This window comes from Dromiciops gliroides, chromosome 5, assembly GCF_019393635.1.
Source record: "Dromiciops gliroides isolate mDroGli1 chromosome 5, mDroGli1.pri, whole genome shotgun sequence".
Taxonomy (NCBI): domain Eukaryota; kingdom Metazoa; phylum Chordata; class Mammalia; order Microbiotheria; family Microbiotheriidae; genus Dromiciops; species Dromiciops gliroides.
In genome coordinates, this window is record NC_057865.1 from 38,709,105 (window position 1) to 38,731,801 (window position 22,697).

Genomic DNA, 22,697 nt, shown 5'->3' on the forward strand with positions numbered 1-22,697 from the left:
ACTGTCTCCTTGCATCCCTCCTTTAAAAAAAAACTTGTGCTTTTTTCCCTTTATGAACATGTTCTTTCAAAATAGAACACATTCACGCAGAGCTCAAATGTGCCATGGTTTTTTGCCACATCTATGGGTGGGTGGGTCGGGGAGATCAAATTTAATCCTGGCATTTAAGAAGATGCTTTGTAAATTTCGGGAGGCCCCTGGTCAGGACCAGGCTAGCGATAACCGTGGTCACTTGCTTCCTTTTCTTACGTTTTTCTTTTAGGCTTTTCAGGATTAGTGTGTGAGGTGCTGAGCTCATATTAGGAAGATGTTCCTGTTTTTCTTCCTCATCATAACTTGTGCCCGAGCACAGTCTGTGAACCAGGACACTGGTAATGACACACTTTGGGGTTTTATTGGGGGGGAGTCTTTTTCTGTTTGATCTTACTATGAAAATTGACTGAAGTTTCTGGTTTGGGGAGGGGGATGTCAGTTTCATTTTATCTATTTTTTTTCATATTACCAGTCTAACTTCCACAGCTTGTATCTGATCTCTTGGGAGCAGAGCCACAACGAAGGCCGTTCTTTTGCCTCAGATAAGACTCCTATGGGACCTTCTGGGAGTTTTGTTTGAAAGTTCTCTCTGTCAGCATTAGGTCATTATTCTGGGCTGTCACTTTTGGAAAGACTTTTTATCTCTTTGCCTGGGGGTTATTTTGACTAAATCCCCAGTACCTGCCCCATTTTAAACTGGGGGCATTTTGGAAGGGATTGATTTTATCGTGGCTGCTTTCCTTTCACAGTCAATCTCTCCTAAACCCCATCAGCTGTACCTGTGATCTTAAGCAGAGTCCACCTAACAGTCACTGTTAGGAAAATCTGGCCATCCAGTTATGCAAACCATTATTATTCTTCTCCTTTATTGATGGTTTCCCTCTGGTCCTGGCTGTCAAATAAATCTCAAATCAATTGAAATTCAATTTGGAGGGTGTGATAAGTGACATTCTTGGCAAGGAATTAAACATTTTAGGCAATATGCTATTATCAGAATGCTATAAATAGAGAGATGATGCATGAGGCACTGATGCTGGGTTTATAGCCATTGGAAGGGAGAGACAGAAGGATCGAAATGGTTTTTTTTCCCTTTTTTTCATGAGAATCTTTAAAATGAGATTCTCACATGAGTCCTGTACCCTGTCTACTCTGCCTCACTGCATGCTAAGAAGTACTTGAAAAAGCTTTTTTTAAAAAAGCAACTGACTGGAAAGTAAACATAACTCAACCACCACCACCACCACCACAAAGTACATGATAGGAAGTTGTTGTTGTGTCTGACTCTTCATGACGTCATGTGGGGTTTTCTTGGCAAAGACAGTGGCGTGGTTTGCCATTTCCTTCTCCAGTTCATTTTACAGATGAAGAAACTGAGGCAAATGAGATTAAGTGACTTGCCCAAAATCCCATATTAGTGAGTATCTGAGGCCAGATTTGAAATTGGGTCTTCCTGACTCCACTCCTAGTACCCTATCCACTGTGCTACCTAGCTGCCTCTCTCAGAAAGGGGATGGGGAATGCATCTAGAACCTGAACTTAATGCTTTTCTTTCCCAACAGTATCAAAAACATGGCCCACAACACTCTCACTGTGGCCTTTACCACATTAAAGTGTAATTGAGAAATATTTCACAAAATCCATAAAAATATAACAAAACATAGATAATGTTAATATGCTATTTTCTAAGGCAATACACAGCCTGCATGGGGTCCTTATGTAGAGTTTAGTGACTCCAATTTCTCTTTGCGTTTGACATCCTTACTCTATTTCATCAGAGAGATTGAATAACTCATCCATAATCAAAGGGCTAGTAAGTGGTAAAGGCAGATTTTGAACTTGGGTCTCTACTTGTTCCAAGTCCAGAATAGTTTCTCCTAGATCCTGATGCTTCCATAGAAACACAGCCCTAAAAAGACACTGAAGAGTCCAAAATCCTGACTCTGCCATTTAGTTGTCACAGTATATCTCAGCCTTGGTTTCCTCATCTTGAAGATAAGGGGACCCAGGCTAGACGACCTCTATTACAGCTATAATTATTTATTTTTAATTATTTATTATTGTGTATTATTTAATTTTTAAGAATAAATGAATGACTGTTAACATTTACTCACATAAACATTATCGGCATATAAACATTCATCTTAATATAACATAAGCAAGTGATAAGATTGTTTGAAGGTGTACCATCTGCTGAGAAATATCAAGTTGCTCCCTTTCACCATTTTGAGAACTTGGAGTTGCCAAGCAACAGACTTGTTCCATTAACCATTCAAATTCTATTATATTATTTTGCAATATCTGTTTAAATTTTTATATTTTATTTTTTCTAACAATTTTTAGCATTCATTTTTAAAAATTGAGTTCCAAATTCTCTTTCTCCCTCCCCTCCCCATTCCTTGAGAAGGCAAGCAATTTGACATTGATTAGACACATGCAATTGTGCAAAACAGCAATATCTGTTTAAAAGAAAATAGAAATCAAATGGTACATTCCAGACTTTATAACTCAGTTTAAAGAAAAGGTCCAATCAATTTGAAGCCTCTTCAGTATCCTTGCCTGGGTATTAGTGAGATCCTGATTGTCCTGTTCAAGTAAAAACAAAGAGGGAATCTAGGAGGGGGAAGGGGGTAAACGGATGGATGGACAGAGAGAAGAACGGAGGGAGAGGGAAAGGGAGGGAGGGAGAGAGAGAGAGAGAGAGAGAGAGAGAGAGAGAGAGAGATTTCCCACCAAAACCTCACTTGTATTTGTACCATCGAAGTATATCCATTTTTATTAATTTATAAGCAAAAAAAAATTAGCCCAATACAAATGAGATGATTGAAAGATTTTTTAACCTACAGTAAAGGAAAAAAGTCACTTTTATATAGCAGGGTTACAAAGTGCTTTTTCCACAACAGCCTCATGAGGCAGAGAGGGTCATTCACATTTCATGGAGGTGGGAACTTATACTTGGACAAGTTAAAGGACTTGCCTATGTTCACACAACCAGGAGGGTTCCAGCCTAGGATTCTAGGCTCCTAGCCCAACCTTCTTTCTTTTGGACCAATCTGGCCCTCAGTGCCCCTGTTTTCCTTCATAGAAGGAGTAGTTAATTAATTTTTAGGCATTTCTTTTACTTCCTTGTCAGTATCTGAAAAGGCAGTCAAAGGGAATTTTTCTCTTCATACATTTTGATGGTATTAATATAAGTGTAAATTGTTGGATTGACTAAACAAAAGCGTTTTCCTCGTTTCTTTTTCTCCAGGTCCTGAGTTTGCTGATGTTGTGTTCCTGGTGGATAGCTCTGATCATCTGGGGAGTAAGTTCTTCCCCTTTGTGAAAACCTTCATAACCAAGATAATCAACAGTCTGCCCATTGAAGCCAACAAGTTCCGTATTGCCCTTGCCCAGTACAGTGATGATCTACACCAGGAGTTCCTGCTGAGCCCCTTCATGACCAAGAGTGCTATGGTGAACCACCTCAAGAGGAATTTCACCTACCTTGGGGGGTCTTTGCGGATAGGCAATGCTCTCGAGAAAGTTCATAAGACCTACTTCACTGGGCCAGTGAATGGAAGAGACAAGAACCAGTTTCCCCAGATTCTGGTAGTGTTGGCTTCAGCCCACTCTGAGGATGACGTGGAGGGGCCAGCAAAGGCTTTGCAGAGAGACGGGGTGAAAATCGTCTCACTGGGGATGCAGAATGCTTCAGAAGAAAACCTCAAAGCCATGGCCACATCTCAGTTTCATTACAACCTCAGAACAGTAAGAGATGTGGGTACATTTTCCACAAATATGACCAGCATCATTAAGGAGGTGGTAAAGTATGAGGGGCAAGCAGATGACACTGATAGGGAAGGTAAGCTCTCCCCCCTTCCCTCTCCCTCTGCCCCCCTTCCCTCGACTCCCCTCTCCCCTCTTACCCCCTTCTCTCTTACTCCCTTCCCCTCTTACCCCCTTCCCTTCTTACCCCCTTCCCTCTTAGCCCCTTCCCTCTCCCTTTCTCTTCTTCTCTCTCTATCACTATACTGTATCCAGTATTTATAAAATATGTTAATGTTTGCAAAGCATTGTATACAAGTTATCTCAGATCCTCACAACAACTCTGAAGTAGATAATATTATTGCCCTTATTTTACAAGTGAAGAAACTGAGGCCAAGGTATGTTAAGTCACTTGCCCAGAATCACATAGCTAGTAAGTTTCTGAGGTGGGATTTGAATTTATGTCTTCCTGCCTTTGTGTTAAGTACTCTTATCCACTGTACTTCCTAGCTGCCTCTCCAAAGAGACTAAGTTCCTTGAGGGCAGTGATGAAATAATAACCAAATGCTTTTAGAGGCTCAAGAGGGGGATCCATGGAAATGTCATGTATGATTTTCTCTGCTTTCATAAAAGCGAGGTGTTGGATTGGTTGTCAGACAGTCGGGGCCACCTGACTAAGATGGCCTTAAACCAAGTGAATGATACTATCCCATTGAGAACTTGTGATGTGAGGGAGCCCTTACATCAGCTCCTGACTTTTCTAGGTGGTCTGGGTGGTATGCTTTCTACACTTTTAGAACATAAACATAGGTCTGGAAGGGACTTTAAAGGTCATCCAGCCAAACCCCCTCCTTTTTTAGAGGAGGAAACTGAGACCTTGTTTGGTAAAATGCCTTGCTCATGGTCTTATGGGGAGAAAGTGGCAGAGGTGTTATTCAAACCCAGGTATTTCAACTCCAAATCAAACTTTTTTCCCCAGGGGATCCTTTCTATAACGTAAGCATAATATAGTGAAAAAAGCAATGGCTTTGATCTTGGAAGACCCAAGTTCAAATCCTGCTGCTGACATTTACTCATTTTTTGACAAACCACTTAACCTTTCTGGGACTGAGTTTCCACATCAATCAGTGAAGAGGTTGGACCAGGTGACCTTAAAGGTCCCCTTCTAGCTCTTGATCAGTGCTGCTATGTCACCTCTCTACTGTTCAAAAGTGTGATGCATTTAATGTATGGATGTCTGATGTTAATATTATCTTAAGTAAAATATCATCAAGTACTTGGTTGTGCTCTCCTTGAAATAATATTCCATCTAGTGATACAGATCGAAGTCCATCCATACCTGCCTATCCAATGCAACTCTTGGTCCTCCCACAGGAGGCCCTAAGTGTCCTGGGCACTTTCCTTGAGTTCTCAACACAGTGAGAATAGTAATGGAGTGTGAGGAATAACCACAGTTATCAGTCATCCCTCAATCTTTCCGTATAACTAGTTCATCTTATTTTTCTTCAAGGACACCTTTTCTGAGTAATTGATGGCAAATGTCAACAAAGAAATCCATGCTTTTCAGAAGCACATATTTGTGGACCACTGGCTACTCTGATTACTCTTGATCCCTACCTCATCATGACTTTGGATCTAAGAGTTGATTCTGTTTCTAACCACTTCATATGTAAGCACATCAGAAGAGAGGGAAGGGGATAAACTCATTGCTCAAAAAAATTCTAGGCTTTGTTCATTACTTCTCAGTAAATCCACTTGAATGGAAGCACCCATCAACCCTTTCTTGGAGATGCCAGTGGATGCTTTTATGATAACAACCTCTCTAAAAAGCTATCAGGCACTCATTAATATTAGTTTAAGAGAAAGGGGAAAAAATTTAAGCTTTAATGTTAGGGGTTCTTAACACTGTTTGCTCTTTCTTCCATTCCCTTTATCAGCCATGTTTGTTTGGGTTCTTTAACGTAAAACAAAGACATAAAACTAAGTGATAACAGGTTTTTGATGTAAACCAGTACAAGAAGCTCAGATGAATGATCTACTCTTTCTTTTCCTTCACCCAAGTTTGTCACGGCACTTCTGTGGCTGACGTCGTCTTTCTCCTGGATGAGTTTGCCAATGGCACTCAGGAAAACTTGGAGCATCTTAAAGAATTCCTAGAAGAGAGTGTGGCCTCTTTTGATGTGAAAGAGAACTGTATGAGGATTGGACTGGTGACCTACAGCAACGAGACGAAGGTGATACGTTCCCTGGCCACTGGGATCAACAAGTCGGAGATTCTGCAAGAGATACAGAACCTGTCTCCCGGGGCTGGGAAAGCCTATGCTGGAGCTGCCATCACAAAGATCAGGAAGGAGGTCTTCAGTGTCCACAGTGGCAGCCGGAAGATGCAGGGGGTTCCCCAGATAGCCATTCTGGTCACTCATAGACCGTCAGAAGATAACGTCTCTGTACCTGCGGTTGACCTTCGGCGTGAGGGTGTGACTGTGTTCACTGTGGGCCTGGAAGGCTCTGATTATACCCAGTTAGGACAGATATCATCTTATCCTCCAGAAAAGTATATTTCCAAGTTGAAAACATTTTCAGACCTGGCGGCCCATAATCAGACATTTCAGAAGAAACTCAGGAGTGAAATCCAGCACAAGGTATCCATTCTGTCGGAACGGACCGAACACCTCAAGGCTGGTAATTACATTTTCCTCATTCTGATTTCAGCATGCTAGAAATGGTGGGGCTTATTTTCACTTGTCTAAGATAATGTAAAAACCACCTGAGGGAAAAGTACAACCAACAGTTGAGGTGGAGAAAGTAAAGGGGAGGAGCAGAAGGACGGAAAGAAGCATTTATTAGGTGCCTACTCTTTGCCAGGCACTATGATGAGGTCTTTACAATTATTATCTCATTTGATCTTCGCAATGACTCTGGGAGATAGGTGCCATTAATATCCCCATTTTACAGGTGAGGAAACTGAGGCAGGCAGATTAAATTATTTGCCCAGGGTCACTCAGCCAGAAAGTCTCTGAGGGTGGATTTGAATTCAAGTGTTCTTGACTCCAGGTCCAGTTGCATCACCTAGCTATAGCAGAATTCCATTTCTTTTTTTATAAAAGTGTAAATGTGTACTCCCGTCTCCAAGCAGATGCAAACTGTTCCAGAGGACCTTCCTCCATTATCCCTACTGACCATTCCTTCCTTTTTTACTTTTCTTTTTCATCTTTCTTCTCTTCCACTCCAGTTCCCCCTGTTTTCTCTTCTGTTATTCTTCCTTTTTTTCCCTTTTGTCACCCCAACTTCTAATTGATAGGCTGGTAGGGGAATATGGTTTCATTTGGGAAGAGTGAAAAGAGTTTGATGAAAAGGACTAATATAGTTCCTTTTTAACCCTGTTGAGTTTGTTTCTCAAAGATGTTTACATGGTTATTTCAGGAGATTAAAAAGAAACTAGTGAACATAGCAGGTTTGACACAAATATTTGAGGCTAGGTGGGAGAAAGGGTAGGAATCCTTACCCTAAAGTCTTGTGGGTTTATAGATCACTATAATTGGGAAGAGCAATATCTGTATGTAGACACCAGCATGCATATGGAGACACAGCCACAGTTTCCATTTAATTCAATATGCTAAAAAGTTATTCAGCATTCATTTAACCAATGAATATGAATTCAATTAGTCCACAGGCTTGTATTAAGTTCCTACTATGAGGAGCACTGTCCGAGGTATTGGGATTTGAAAACAACATGACCATAATCCTTGCTTAGAGTAATTTACATTCTGTAGGGAGAAAAAACATCATCTTAAGTGCTAGTATACACAAAATCAATGCAGAGTAAACTTGATGGCAACTGGAGGGATCAGGAAAGGCATTATGGATAAGATGACCCTTGAACTGAGAACTGAAGAAAGTTTAGGGGTTCTAAGAAGTGGGAGGAAGGTTTGCATTACAGCTATGGGGGATGCCCATGTGAAGTGGTGGATGTGGGAGATGGGATGTTGTTTATAAAGAAGGCTGTGGAGCCCACTAGAGAGCGCTGTGAAGACATGGCTCTCTGACCTTGTGGAACATATAGTCAAAGGAAGAGAGATGAGGCTTGTAAACATCATTAGCAGCAGCAGCAGCAGCATCACAATCACAATAATAATGATCATAGCAGCAACAGCCAACTTTTATCTGTTATCCCATTCAGTCATCACATCAATCCCTGTGAGGTAGGAGATATTATTACTATCATTTTACAGGTAAAGAAATTGAGGCTAAGTCAGGTTAAGTGATTTTTCCAAAGTCCCATAGCTAATAAGTATCTGGGGCTGGAGTCAAACAGGTTTTTCTCATTATGCTGAGGCCACTCCACTGTTATGCCAAGCTGCCTCTCTAATACAAGGTATAATGTGAAAAAACAATAAGGAAAGATACAAAGTGTTAGGGTAGTCCAGAGAAGGGAGAAAACTAGGGGAGATCATGGAAGAATTTTGAAATGGCCTTTGGAGATGATGAACTGGATGGGGGAATAGGGAGGAGGGGAAAAAGGTGATTCCAGTGGAAAGAAGAGAGTAAGCAAAGGCACAGAGGTAGAAAATGGGAGAGCATTTTTGGCAACTTATTCCAGTTTGCTTAAGGTATAGAATTAGAGATAGAAAGTAAGATTAGACCAGTAAAGTAAGTTGACACCAAGTCATGGAAAACTTTTCATTCACTGGGTAATGGAAAACCATCAAAAGTAGTTGACTAGATCATATAAGAAAAGGGTAACATGGCCAAATCTATGCTATAAAAAATTAGAAAGATATTAAATAATGTGTTTTAATTAACTAGGAGGGAAGCCTGTGTCTCCCTAATGATAGCTTAAAAGGCAATTTGAAAAACGTATTGATTTAATCTTATTTAACTTTTGAAAGTCTCTACATCGTTTCCAATTCTTATACATTTCCAAGTATGCCTAAATGGTAAATCATGGTCATAAGATGGTTCTGTTGTAACAGGATAATTTGCTTTGACTCGACCAAGAAATCTAAGGAACTAATTTTTAAACTTTGATATTACAAGGCATTTCCTTAAAGCCCCCCAAACTATTATTTTCCAATTTTTTGCCTTAGAAAGACTCATATGTCTCTCCTTCTCACCAGTCACTACCTTTTTCTTTTTTACATTTGCATTAATGTTAAAGTTCATTTATATTCCATTTCAGGTTGTGTGGAAACAGAAGAAGCTGACATCTATTTACTCATTGATGGCTCGGGAAGTATCCACCCAACAGACTTCCAGGAAATGAAAAAGTTTTTGTCAGAAGTGATAGGAATGCTCAACATAGCACCTTATAAAGTCAGAGTTGGAGCTGTTCAGTATTCAGACAGGTGGGAACTGGAATTCGAGATTAACAAATATTCAAACAAAAATGATTTGGGGAAGGCTATTGACAACATACGGCAAATGGGCGGCAACACCAACACTGGTGCAGCCCTGGATTTCACTTTTGGGCTCCTACAAAAAGCAAAGAGACAACGAGGGAACAAGGTGCCTTGTCACCTGATTGTCCTGACAGATGGCTTGTCAGATGACAGTGTCAAGGAACCCTCCAAAAAACTGCATGCTGAGAACATCAATGTGTTTGCCATTGGCATTAAGGAGGCAAACCGAACCCAACTGCTAGAAATTGCTGGATCAGAAAAGAATGTTTACTATGTATACAACTTTGATTCTTTGAAAGACATAAAAAATCAAGTCGTTCAAGGAATCTGTTCAGAAGAAGGTAAGAGAAACTTCGTTTTTCCTGGAAATATTTTACATTGAATTTTTTTGGTCGGGGGGGGGGGAGGGCAGGATTTGTATTTATGTTTATTGAATGTATTGCTCTATCAACAAGCATTTATTAAGCACTAACAGTGTTCCAATTGATGTATTGGCATTGTAGGGCTAGTCAACCTCTGTAGATAGGTATATTCCCAGGAACAAATTAAATAAAAAGCAAGTATTGCTCTACTTTATGTCTGAAGAGTAAGAATTCTGTTTTAATCTGACATATGTGGGAAAATTTCCCCATGTTGACTTAATTCCACAGATTCCAACTTATCCTGGTAGATGGGACTCTGCAGAAGCAACATTTTGAAAGAATGCCAAATCTGGAGGAATATTTTGCCTGTGTTGTGATTAATTCTCCTATACTTTTTTGTAGAACCATGAATCTAGAATTGGAGCAGACCATTGGGGGGGAGGAGGCTTATTTTATTGTTGTTGTTCATCCTTCACTCTCAAACAGGACAAGGGTAAATTTTACAAAGAAGGGATCAGAGACATAGTAGGCTTTAAGTGACTTGTCCAAAGGCACACAGACAGTATGAATCAGAGGTGAAATTTGAACCCAGAACCTCTGACTCCAAAGCCAGTAGACCATGCTACCTCCTCACACCAAAACTTTTAGGATCATATGGTAAACAAAACTACTTTTAAAATGTTCCTGCCTCTATGGCCTTTGGCATTTTGTTTGCTTGGTATTTATCTAATCATCAGGCCTACAGAATTTAAACTTGAGGTCATTTGAGTTTATGCATTTTTAGTTTAAAATTTTTCCACCTTGAATAAAGATCCTTGTTTTTGTCTCATGCAGCTTGTAAAGATATGAGAGCCGATATCATGTTTCTAGTGGATAGTTCTGGGAGTATAGGACTCGAAAACTTTGCTAAAATGAAAACATTTATGAAGAACCTGGTGAGCAAGTCTCAGATTGGAGCAGACCAAGTGCAAATTGGTGTCGTCCAGTTCAGTGATGTGAACAAGGAAGAGTTTCAGCTCAATAAGTATAGGACGGAACGGGAGATTTCCGATGCAATAGATAGGATGCCTCACATAGGCCAGACCACCCTGACAGGAAGTGCTCTGAGCTTCGTTGCTGACTACTTCCACCCCTCCAAGGGGGCACGTCCCAATGTCCGAAAGTTTCTCATCCTCATCACAGATGGCGAGGCACAGGACCTGGTCAAGGACCCAGCTGTGGCTCTTCGGCAAGATGGCATAATTATCTACTCTGTGGGCGTGTATGGCTCCAATGAGAGTCAGCTGGTGGAGATCAGTGGGAGGTCCGATATGGTTTTTTATGTGGAGAATTTTGACATTCTTGAGCACATAGAAGACGACCTCATTTTTGGCATATGTAGCCCCTGGGAAGGTAAGCACATTTCACTCTCCCCTGGAGCTAGTCTCCTCCCGTGGGTCAAGTCTCACATAGCACATTCTGAAATCATATCCATTGTACTGCCTAGATGCTGATGGTAATGACATCTAATAGCTGTGTCACCCTTCAAATTATACCAAGAACTCTTTCATCAAATTGGATCCTCATGACAACCCTTTGAGCTGGGGACTGTAGATATTGTTATTATTCCCATTCTATAGATGAGGAAACTGAGGTCAGAAAAGATTGTGTCTTGCCCATTATCCCACAATCAATGGATCAACAAACATTAAGTGTGCCAAACACTATACAAGATGCTGGAGACACCAAGACAAAACAGTCTTCCCCTTAAGTAGCCTCAGGAAACAACATGCACATATCTAAATAAAACTGCAAGGTAGTTTTGTGGGGAGAAGCACTAGGAATTTGAGGGGATCAGGGGAGGCCTTATGGAGGGAGTGGCTCTTGAACCAAGCTGAGCTCTGAAGGTATCTGCAGATTCTAAGATGCAGAAGTTAAGAGGGAATGCCTTCTAGGCAAGGGGGGGGGGCTGAGCCTGTGCAAAGATACAGTGAGGGGAGATGGAATGTGGAATGTTATGTGAGGGGCAATAGATTGGCTAGTCTGACTGGGCCTTACAGTGCGTAAAGTAGAAGTTATAAGTCTGAGATGAAATTTAAACCCAGATCTCTCCTACCGAGGTCCAAGATTCTTTCTATTAAATCTTCTTATTGTTTAGTTGCATTAAGTAATGCTTGAACTACGGGGACCAATTATCCTTTGGACCTCAGAAATAATTTTTTATTTTTATCTGAATGGGAAATGTAGCACATTGTTAAATGGTCGATAATTTCTAAATTGCCTAAAGCCCTTTATCATTGCTATTTGGCAGGGAGGGAGTGGTCTCAACCTCTGATTTCATTGGTAAATGAATTCCCAGTGAGGAATCCCCCTGGAACAATATAGATGAGCCCCTGCACCCCATTTGATAATATTGTGGAGTTACCTGGGATTCTGAGAGATTAAGTGACTTGTTCAGGGTTATGAAGCCACTAAATGTCAAAGGCAGGATTGAACTCAGGTCTTTTTTACTCTGAGCTCTCTGTGTACTCCACCTCAATGCTTCCATTTTGTTGCCATAATTATCACTAATTAGGATGATCAATCATATATATACATATATATATACACATATATATACATATATATAAGACTGAATAACATGATTCTTTTTCTAATTTTTTTCTTTTTTTACATTTTGTTTTAACAATGTCTTTGCTAAATGGAAGTACTATGAAAACTGAAGTATTATATAAATGTTGGCCAAAATAATAATAGTGGATAACTTATATAGGCTTTCAAGGTTTGCAAAATGCTTTATTCATAAGTATGTCATTTGAGCCTAGCAACTAAACTTGTGAAGTAGACGTATTGTTATCCCTGCTGTGCAGTTGAGGATACTGAGTCTGACAAAGGTTAAATGGCTTGTTTGGAGGGTATAAAGCTAGAAAGTGTTAGAATTGAGGCTCAAACCCAGGTCATCCTGACTCTGAGGCCAGCGCCATTTCCAGTATACCACCTTGCCTCATGTCTGGAGAGCTTTGCTATTGTTGTCACTTAGGGAGCACCAGTGTAGCCCTTTGTTTAAACTCTGGTTGCCCCAATGAGAAATATTCTGAACTCTTAGGGAGGCCTTGAAACCGACCCATCAACTTCTGGACCAACTTGTATTATTCTAGACTCTTGGTATAGAAGACCCTAGTCAACACGTGCCCAGCATATTCTCATTGGTGTGGGCCCTTTGGTTAAAGGGTATCCATCAGCCATATAGCATTTCAAGTAAGGGACTAGCACTAGCAAGGGAATTTGGGCCTTTCTGTGGGCACTGAATTGTCTTGAAGTTCTTTCGAATGAAGTTTTGGAATATTCTATAGTGTTTGCCATTTACTGACCCATGAAACTCTTAGGGGGTTGTGACAGTGGTCTATGGTATTTGTGCTAAAAATTCTTCAATGTTACCTAATGAAGTAAATAATTGCCTAAATATATTATGAGTAATATATTAAATTACCTTGGAAGTTCACAACACATTTTGGCTATTGTTGTTGAAAGGGATTCATGGAACAAAAAAATTGGGACCCATATTGCTATGCTCTAGGATCCTCAAATGAGTTCTACTGATGGATTAAGTATTGTTAGGTCTTTGCTCCTCTACTTTTTCCCTGGAGATGATCCAATTATAGAAAAGTTGATGGGAGCCCCATGCTAGGAGCCAAGTTAGAAATGGGTTCACTTCTATGATGAGATCCAGCCTTGGAAAAAAAAGATAACTTTTCCATAAAATCAGAAAGAAAGTGTAGGCTTATTAAGCCAGCCACAATAGAAATGTGAAAAAAGTGTCACCAAATTCATTTTTATCTGGGCATTCTCCCCAAGGTTTATTATAAAAATAAAAACTCAGGTTCACGTAGTCGAGAAAGAAAAAGAAAAGAAAAAAAAAAAGGACACACCAAGCCAAAGTTGAGTAAATGAAAGCATATGTAAAAAAGAACTGTTTATACATGGAAAATTCCAATAATTTTGATTTATTAAAGCCAAAAATCTGCCAACAGTTTTATTCCTGGTATTTCTATGGTCTTTTCCCAATGGGCTTAATGAGTCCCTGTTCAGAAAAAAAAAAAAATGCCTAACGAAGAGGATTTATTTCCGTGTACTGGTAGCATGTCTTCTCTCCATTGTCCAAGGGGGTCCACAGGTTGAATTCCAGGCCCTAGAAAAAAAGTAAACAAAAATAAAATGAAGAAAAGAGCCACTGGGTGGCATATAATAGACAGATAAAAGCATTTAGTAAGCTAAATCATTTGTTATGAACTTCATACGTTCCAGGGTCTGTGCTAAGCACTGGCCACATGTATGAAAACAACTAAGTTGTTCTCTGCCCGCATAGAGCTTACATTTTGAAGGAGGAAGACAACACATAGGGGCATGCTGGGAAGAGGATGGTGAAGGGGCATGATGAGAGTTCAGGAAGTAATAATAATAGCTAACATTTATATAGCGCTTCCTATGTGCCAGGCTTTGTTCTAAGTGCTTTATAACCACCCTGGGGAGGTAGGTGCTATTATTATCTCCATTTTACAGATGAGGGTACTGAGGCAGAGGCTAAGGGACTTGCCCAGGGTCACACAGCTGGGAAGTATCCAAGGCTGGATTTGAACTGGGTGGTCTTGACTCCAGGCACAGTGCTCTGTCCATGGTACCTCTAGCTGCCCCTGTAGCCAACTGGCCTCTTTCCTGTGCCTGACAAGGCAAAAGGCTCCCCTCTCAGAGCTGTTGGGGAACCAGGAATAGAGACCTAGTTTCCAGTGGGGATAGAGAGAGAGAGGCTATGGTAGGAGAAACTGCCAAGCTAACTTACATCCTTTTTCTCTTCCAGAATGCAAACAGATAGAAGTTTTAGATGTGGTATTCGTCATTGATAGCTCCGGCAGCATAGATAATGATGAGTATAACATCATGAAGGAGTTCATGATCAAGCTGGTGAAGAAAGCTGATGTTGGCCAAAACCGAGTTCGGTTTGGGGCCCTGAAGTACTCCGATGACCCTGAGATGCTCTTCTATCTTAACGACCATGACACAAAGTCCGAGGTCATTAAAGTTCTCCAGGATGATTCCCCTAAAGGAGGAAACACATACACAGCCAAAGCCTTGGCCTTCTCAGAAGACATGTTCACTGAGGCCCGGGGCAGCCGCATACACAAGAGAGTCCCCCAGGTCCTCATCGTGATCACAGATGGAGAATCCCACGATTCGACCAAACTCAACGAAACGGCCAAGGCCTTAAGGGACAAAGGCATTCTCATCCTGGCTGTTGGGATTGCGGGAGCCAATGTCAAAGAGCTTTTGGCCATGGCAGGCTCGGATGATAAGTATTTCTTCGTAGAGACCTTTGGGGGCCTGAAGGGCATTTTCTCAAATGTGTCAAACAGTATCTGTGGCCCTTCAAAAATAGGTAAGGTGGCATGGTCTAGTTTCTGTTGTTAAACATAGGATCAGTCAAGAAAGAAATGGAGGCCTTAGTATTTGGGAGAGGTTCCTACTGGATGGAAAGTTCTCCCTATTATCTTGGGGAAATGGAGAAATCTGGAGAGATGTTGGCTCCTCTTACTTACCTAGCCTGCTTTTTTAAGTGATTTTATTTGTCACACACACACACACACACACACACACACTCACACTCACTCACTCACTCACTCACTCACTTTACTCTCCTCTCCCCATTGGAAAAAGAAATGCGAAAAACAAAACCCTTATAAGTATGCATTTGAGCTAAACAAATTCCTGTTTTGGATGTCCAAAAATGTACATCTCATTTTGCATCTTGAGTCCATTGCCTCTCCATCGGGAGGCGGAGAGCCTAGAATTCTAGACTTGGAAGAGACTTCAGAAGTCATCTAGTCCAATCTCTTGCCATAGACCATGTGTTCAATGTTAGGGTCAAGTGACAAGCATTTCCTTGTGGAGACCTCTAGAGATCTGAAGAACATATTCTCAAATATGTCAGCCACTTTCTGCAGTCTCAGAGATGTGATTCTCTGGGCTCGTTGCCTCATAGATCAGCCATTCCATTTGGGGAGAACCTTAAGATTTTGAAAGCCCTTTCTGGCTTCAATCTGAAAGTTATTTTCCGATTTCTTCCACCACTTGGTCCTTATTCTGAAGATGGTGGTTGGATGTTTTCTCTGTTCAACATAAATGGTTCTTCCTTAAGCCATCCCTTGTACAACATGATTTCCAAGTGTTTCAGTTTCCTGGTTGCCTTCCTCCAGCCACACTCCTATTTGGCATTGTTCCTCTTACAATGTGGTGCTCAGAACTAAATACAACCCTGCAAATGCGGTCTAACCAGAGCACAGCACAGTGGGACAATTAACTCCCTTAGCAGATTTTTTTTGGCCATCACATCATCAGCCCACGTTGAATTTTCATTCAACCCAAATCCCTAGGTCTTTTCCAAATAAACTGCTGTTAAGACAGGATTTCCCTATGCTGTATTATGCAGATTATGCTTTTTTTAACTTTTTGATTTCTATATAGTCTACCACCATTTCACGAATTCTTTAAGTTTAATCTGTACAAATATTTTCTTCATCACTTTCTTAAGTCTACATCATTAACAAAACAATTAATCAAGCCCTGATTTTTATCATTTGCAGATTTCTGCGATGCAAATGCTCACAATGAAAGTTTAACAATTAGCTCAAGAGCCAGTGTGAGCTACCTCCATCACACCAACTATCTTGGGGAGGGGAGAGTTGTGGGGTGGAATGTCTCTCACCTTCTTGTTCCTAATGACATAAGGTTCTTAAGGTTGGTGTCTTTTTTGGAACATGAGGAAATAATCCTTGTGTCAAGAAGTGTGTCCATGTCTGTGTCCGTGTCCACGTGCATGTATGTGCGCACATGGGTGCCAATACATATATAGTGATATTTTTCTTACCTAGGATGAGATATCCATACCCTTCACTCATTTTTTTAAAAAATGTGATATAAAGGGCAGGTTCTTCACATATTTAAGGGAAACTCACTTCTTTGTAGATTTTCACATAAGGATAATAAATCAAATTAGCTGCTTCTCAAAAAAAAGTGCCAATATGTGCTTTTCAGTCTACTGAAGATAACATTCCATTTTAATTTTGAAAGTCCTCCTTTATCAGGAAAAGATATTTATATAATAGGCACAAAGAAGGTGGGGGCTAGATCCACCATTTCATTAGTATATCAAATTCACTGATGAGAGGCTCATTCTGCCAGTATAGCTTGGCACCTTCTCTGCAGTGTAGACAGCTGCATGGGATATTGAAAGGCTATGTGATTTACCTAGGCTCAGGCAACTAATCTCAGGCATGATTTACACTCGATTCTTCTTGGCTTTAAGGCCAGCTCTCCAGCCATTGCCTTTCATGATGGGCATGATTTGCTTAATTAAATTCCAAACTGATTTGAATCAGTTAGCAGGTTCCTGAAGTATCTCTAGACCATTTCTTTTCCATCTCTTAGCTTGCTGACAGCTAAGCCTCCATCTGGGTAACTAGAATGCTTAGGGGATTGACAATCAAATCAATATCTTTGCTCTGTTCTCATTCCAAAATGGAAATGATCTAATTGAGGTCAGTGGTTTTTCTTGCTGATGAATTTGAATTGAGGAGGATGCTAATTAGAGGTGAAGCATATACTGTGTCCAACTCTCACTTTCATGAATGTTTGTCTTAACTTCTGTCCATGTTTAAACAAGGAAAGCATTTTCTCAACTGAACTAGAAAGTTTAGCTGGAAAAAAAATTGTTTTTCTCCTATGTGGACAAAAAGTAATGTTAATTAATGTGGCTATTGAAAGCCAGACACCATTTACTGGGTTTGAAAGTTTGCTGTCAAGATGACAGGATATAGAAATTAAAAATCCAGGATGGGCCAGGTTTAGTCATATAGGTGAACACATGAACTCAGATACATACACCAGCTGCATTGGAATAGCACAAGGTAAGTCATATGAAAGGAAGCAGATTGCCATCCCCACTCTCTCCAGTTATGGGAGCCATAGAAAATGGCATTGGGAACATTAGGAGTGGGTCGAGATGACCATCTCCACACTGAACACATAAGTGGCTTAGCTGCATGGTATCCATACTGGTAATTGGTGGTTAATTTAATAAGATAACCTTCCTAAATTTGGCTAAAAGTTGCTTTTTTAAGTTCTCCAGTCCACTTTTTAAACCATGAAAATGTCATTAAAACTGATTTTTCTACCACTTTTCCCCCCTTCAGAATGTGAAATTGAAAAGGCAGATCTTGTTTTCCTCATTGACGGTTCTAACAGCATACAGCCACATAACTTCAAGAAGATGAAGGATTTTTTAGTGTCCGTAGTAGATGATTTTGACATCAGGCCTAGCAAAGTGCACGTTGGGCTGGCTCAGTTCAGTCATACCTACAGGCCCGAATTTACTCTGGGGTCATTCAGAACTGAAGAAGAAGTTTCCACTCGAATTGAAATGACCGAACAGATCTTTGGAAATACCCATATTGGAGCTGCACTGAGGCAAGTGGACCAATATTTCCGACCAGAGATGGGCAGTCGAATAAATATGGGCACTCAGCAAGTATTACTGGTCCTCACTGATGGGCAGTCCCAAGATGATGTGGCCAAAGATGCTGAATACCTCAGAAGGAAAGGAATTGATATATACTCTCTGGGCATTGGGGACGTGGATGAACAGCAGCTCATTCAGATAACCGGGACGTCGGACAAAAAGCTAACAGTTGATAACTTTGATGAACTGAAAAAGATCAAAAAAAGAATAGTCCGTAACATCTGCACATCAGGCGGGGAAAGCAGTAAGTGACCTTTGAACTGGTACTTGATTTGTTGCTTCCTTTTCCCTTCTAAGCTCATTTCCCTAAACCCCTTCTCTGGCATCTTTGGTCCTCAGTTTACCAGATTGTTCTGTCCACCCCAGCCCTTTCTAATGGCAGGTGTGTATTTTGTACTTCTGAATTTGAAATGATGCTTTGTTCAGTTGTCAAAGATCTTTTCCTAAAATTCTGTGTAGAGGTGAGAAATACTATGTTGGGAGGTTTTCCTCAACTTTATCTTTCTTGCTGATTTCCTCTCCAGTATGGCAGACTTGGTTTGCAAAGGAAAGTATGTGTAACTTGGGCATAAGCTGTGGGGGGTAAAAGCATGGCGATTATTCATTCAGCAAATATTAGTAACCTACTAAGTTCCAGAAATTGGGCTGAGTCCTGGGAGAGATCTAGTCCCTGCCCCCTAAGAAGTTTATATTAATTTTTCCAACTGTATTAGTTAATATTCAAAAGTTTTTGAAAGAATTGGTTTTAGTAAATGGTCTACAAATATTAAAATCAAATAGAAAATGTTTTTAAAATCTATTTTGATAGCTTTTGGTTGCTGAAAGCCCTGGTTTATTAAATTGGTGCTCATTGTTTGAAAATTGATGTTTACTCTTGCCAAGGAATAGATGGGAGCACAAATTGAGCAGACAGTCATGGACACATTTAGATAAGTGTTTAAGTGTTTATGAACCTTAAGAAAATAAGATCGTATTGTAAAGTGCTTAGCACAATACCTTGCACACAGTAGGTACTTAATAAATGCTTGTTTCCTTCCCCTTTCTTTTTATCATAGGCCACTTTGGCAATCTGGTGAAGCCTGGGAACAGCTTCTCAAAATACTTTTCTAGGTTTAGCATTTTTTGGATGGGGTTCTCCCCATCTAAATTCCCAGGCCCCTTAGGGATCTGTAGGTACCAGGTGATGAACCTTTGCCTTAAGTGCATCTGAGGTATCCTCTGTTTCTAGCCCACACCCATTCTCACTAATTGGGCAGTAAACAATGACTGGACAGAGTAGCAGAGGGGAAGCTGTCTTATCCCCATTTAAAAGGGGGGAAGAAGCCAGTTAAAGAGCTGAGATCATGAAGTTTGGCCTCCCTATAATGAACATAATGGCTGTTTTTATTTTAATGGAAAAAAATCATTAGAGTGATGAGGAAAGTACCCATAATTATAATAGACTGTCAAAATAAAGAACAAAGAATGTCCGAGATTTGTAGCCTAGATGATGGTGCCCGGAGACCAACGTGGATGGATCTCCCCCACAGCTTCAGAGGAAAGCATAAATTAACAGGGAGAAAAAACACCATGGTCCTTTCCATCTCTCCATCTTTATCTCATGAACTCCATTCCTACTTGGAGACCATGCAATTAGGGAAATGGAATGACTAATATCTCTTCCCCTATGACTTGTTTTCTTTGTATGATTGCCTCAGATTATCAGACACTGATGTTATTAAGAGTTAGTAACAAACTTACAGACTTTGCTAATTAATGGCTTGTTCTTTGCCCTGCCTTCTGGAGGAAGACCATGACATTGGGGGTGATGTCATGACTTTCTCTGAATTGGATTTAAGTGAGGCAGGACTGTGAAAAGTCACCAGCCTCACTCTCTCCTCCAGAGCCATCTGGATCCAGTGACAAGATACATATCAGGATGACTGAAGATGTGGCCCCAATGTTTAAGGCAATTGGGGTTAAGTGACTGATCCAGGGTCACACAGCTAATAAGTATTTGAGGTGAGATTTGAACTCAGGTCCTCCCAACTTCAGGGCCAGTATTTTATCCACTGTGCCACCCAGCTGCCTGCAATTAATGGCTTGATCAGGTTATGGATCTGGTTTGGGTTTTTTTCATAAGTTCCTCATGAGCTCCCCTGGAAGACGCTGCAGGAAGCTCAGCCATAAGCTACTAAGAGTGCCGCCTAGTGTCAAAGTAAATGAACTACATTAATCTACATATGGGTTTATGTTTTAGCACATGACTGATATAAAAAAGGAAAATGATATTGCCTTCCCAAAACATTCATATTTGTTCTAAATCCTGCTCCGCTGAAGTTCTCCTGGTGCCTTATCGTGGTGAGGAGATGATCCTATGCGCAAAAGCCTTTGTCAATGGAGCATAAACCCTCATGGATTCTATGAAACAGGGAGGGAAGATGATAGATTGATGGATGGATAGAAAGAGAGGAATGTTAGTAAGCACTTACCAGACTCGGACACTGTGCTAAACACTGGAGATACAGATATGAGCAAGGTGATCATTGTCCTCAGGGAGCTTACACTCCAAGGGGGGGAGAGAACTCACATGGGTGAGGAGAGATGCTCACATGACAGCATGGTGAGATGAGAGTGATGGCCAAAGGGTAGGCAGTATGGTATGGAAATGTCTGGGAAAAGGCTTGGCGGTCTGATTCCTGACGAGCTAATGTAAGAAGGCTTTTCATATAGGTCTAGCAGTGGAGCATGTGGCCAAAGGCTAGCACCCGAAGTCCCTAATAGACTCCCCTCATTCAAGTGACCTGAGAGGATGACATTTTTGGTTCTGCTCTACTAAATGACCATCTAGAAAACCTAGGAAGATACTCACATGGGGTCAGTCATTATTTCTACACTGAGGACTCGTCATTGCGTGTATCCAGCCCTGGGCTGCATTCCCATATCACCAGCTCCCTTTGGGACCTTTCAAATGGGATGCCCCTTACACACCTCAGGCTCAATGTGCCTAAAACAGAGCTCGTTATCTTTTCTCCCCCCCAACACTTCTCCCTTCTGAATGTCCCTCTTTTCTGTCAAGGGGACAACCATTCTTCCAGTCGTGCAGGTTTGCACCTCACACTTTCTAATGAGTTGCTAGGTCTTGGAGATTCAACCTTCACAGTAATTCTCACACATCTCCTCATAGTCACCACCCAGCCTCTCATCATGTCCCTGCTTGACTCTTGCATTAATCCCCAAATTGGTTTCCCCACCTCATGGCCCCAGTCCATTTTCCACCTAGCTGCCAGAACGCTTTTTCTAAAGTGCATTCAGAGGTCTGATGATGTCATTGGCCTGCTCAATAAACTCTAATGATTCCCTATTACATTGTAGGTAGGTTCACATATAAACTGCTGTTTTTAGCAGTTAATGCTCTTTCCAACCCATATTTTCAGCTTTATTCAATATTACTTCCCTTTACACACTGGTCTGCACGATGAAATGACATTTCATGTCCTCTGCCCTTTCTTTTCACCTTCCCCTCTTAGAAACCCTAAGTTCCCTCAAACTTCAGCCCAGATGCCACCTCCTACATAAAGCCTACCCTGATTCTCTAACAAATTCCCTTTATTTTGTGCATTCTTATGTTGCAGAGAATACTTAGACTCTCATTGGTAGAGGGAGTCTCCTCATCTAGGAGTTCCCTCTATCAGTGAATCCCAGATCCATTCCCTGTTCCCTTGCCCAGGTCCACACTGTCTCCCCCAGTGGAACACAAGGTTGTCAAGGGCAGGGATTGCTTCATGTAGGTTTTTATGTCCTTAGCACTAGCAGAGTGCCTAGTATGTTGTAGGCCCTTAATAAACGCTTGCTGATTGAGCTAATAAAACATAGAAGAAATGCATTCTCCATCAGTGATCAGAATAACACTACACTTGAAGCCACAGGCATATAAGATATCAAAACATGTCCAATCCCATTATCGGCTTCTGTATTTAGCATTGAGTGTTCTTTCCCTAACATAGAAGTGAGTTACTTATACTTAGCTCTTGTTTACTCAATTTCTATTATCAAGGCAATATATTCAAGTTATATACATCTTGAATATTACCTCCTTCAAATTCCCATGAGTTCTTTGATTCAGAAATAAAATGCATTGGTACTTGTTTTCTTCTGGCTTCTCTTTGATGCTACTTTTGCCCATTTTATTCAAATGTTATGTGGCCAAAGGAAGCTCAGCAGCATTATGATCATGTTTTACATTGTTAGTCTTAGAGTTAGCTTTTACTCCTTCCTCCTTTCTCTGTCATGGTGAATCATTGTCCAAATGCCAGTAATGGTATTGCTACAACTGTTCTTGCATTGTATTCCCATTGGTACCACTCTAGGATGGACTCTTGTTACCATTTGCTCACTCTCGCAATGGTCTCCTAAATTGAAGGCAGTAATGGTGTCTTAGAAAGAGTACTTGCCTTGGAGTCAGAAGAATCTTAGTTCAAATTCTAATTTCAGCAGCTCATGGAATTGCAGCTATCCAGAATTGGAGAGTATGCTTTATAAATGATAGATCTATAATCCTCTCCAAATCCTGGCAGCATCCTTCTGCCATGAGAGATGGACATTTAGAGCTTCCTGTGGATGGGTCACTAA

General features: G+C 40.8%; 1 protein-coding gene across 1 annotated transcript in view; it reads left to right on the top strand.

The window, feature by feature from the left end:
• The first annotated feature begins 307 nt into the window (after positions 1-307).
• Positions 308-22,697, top strand: part of LOC122729332 (collagen alpha-6(VI) chain-like) — a 112,179-nt gene continuing 89,789 nt past the window's right edge. Inside the window, 7 exon segments of the mRNA XM_043968161.1 lie at positions 308-371; positions 3,281-3,874; positions 5,839-6,459; positions 8,957-9,517; positions 10,373-10,930; positions 14,373-14,948; positions 17,761-18,330. Of these exon segments, the coding sequence (XP_043824096.1) occupies positions 308-371; positions 3,281-3,874; positions 5,839-6,459; positions 8,957-9,517; positions 10,373-10,930; positions 14,373-14,948; positions 17,761-18,330 (3,544 nt within the window).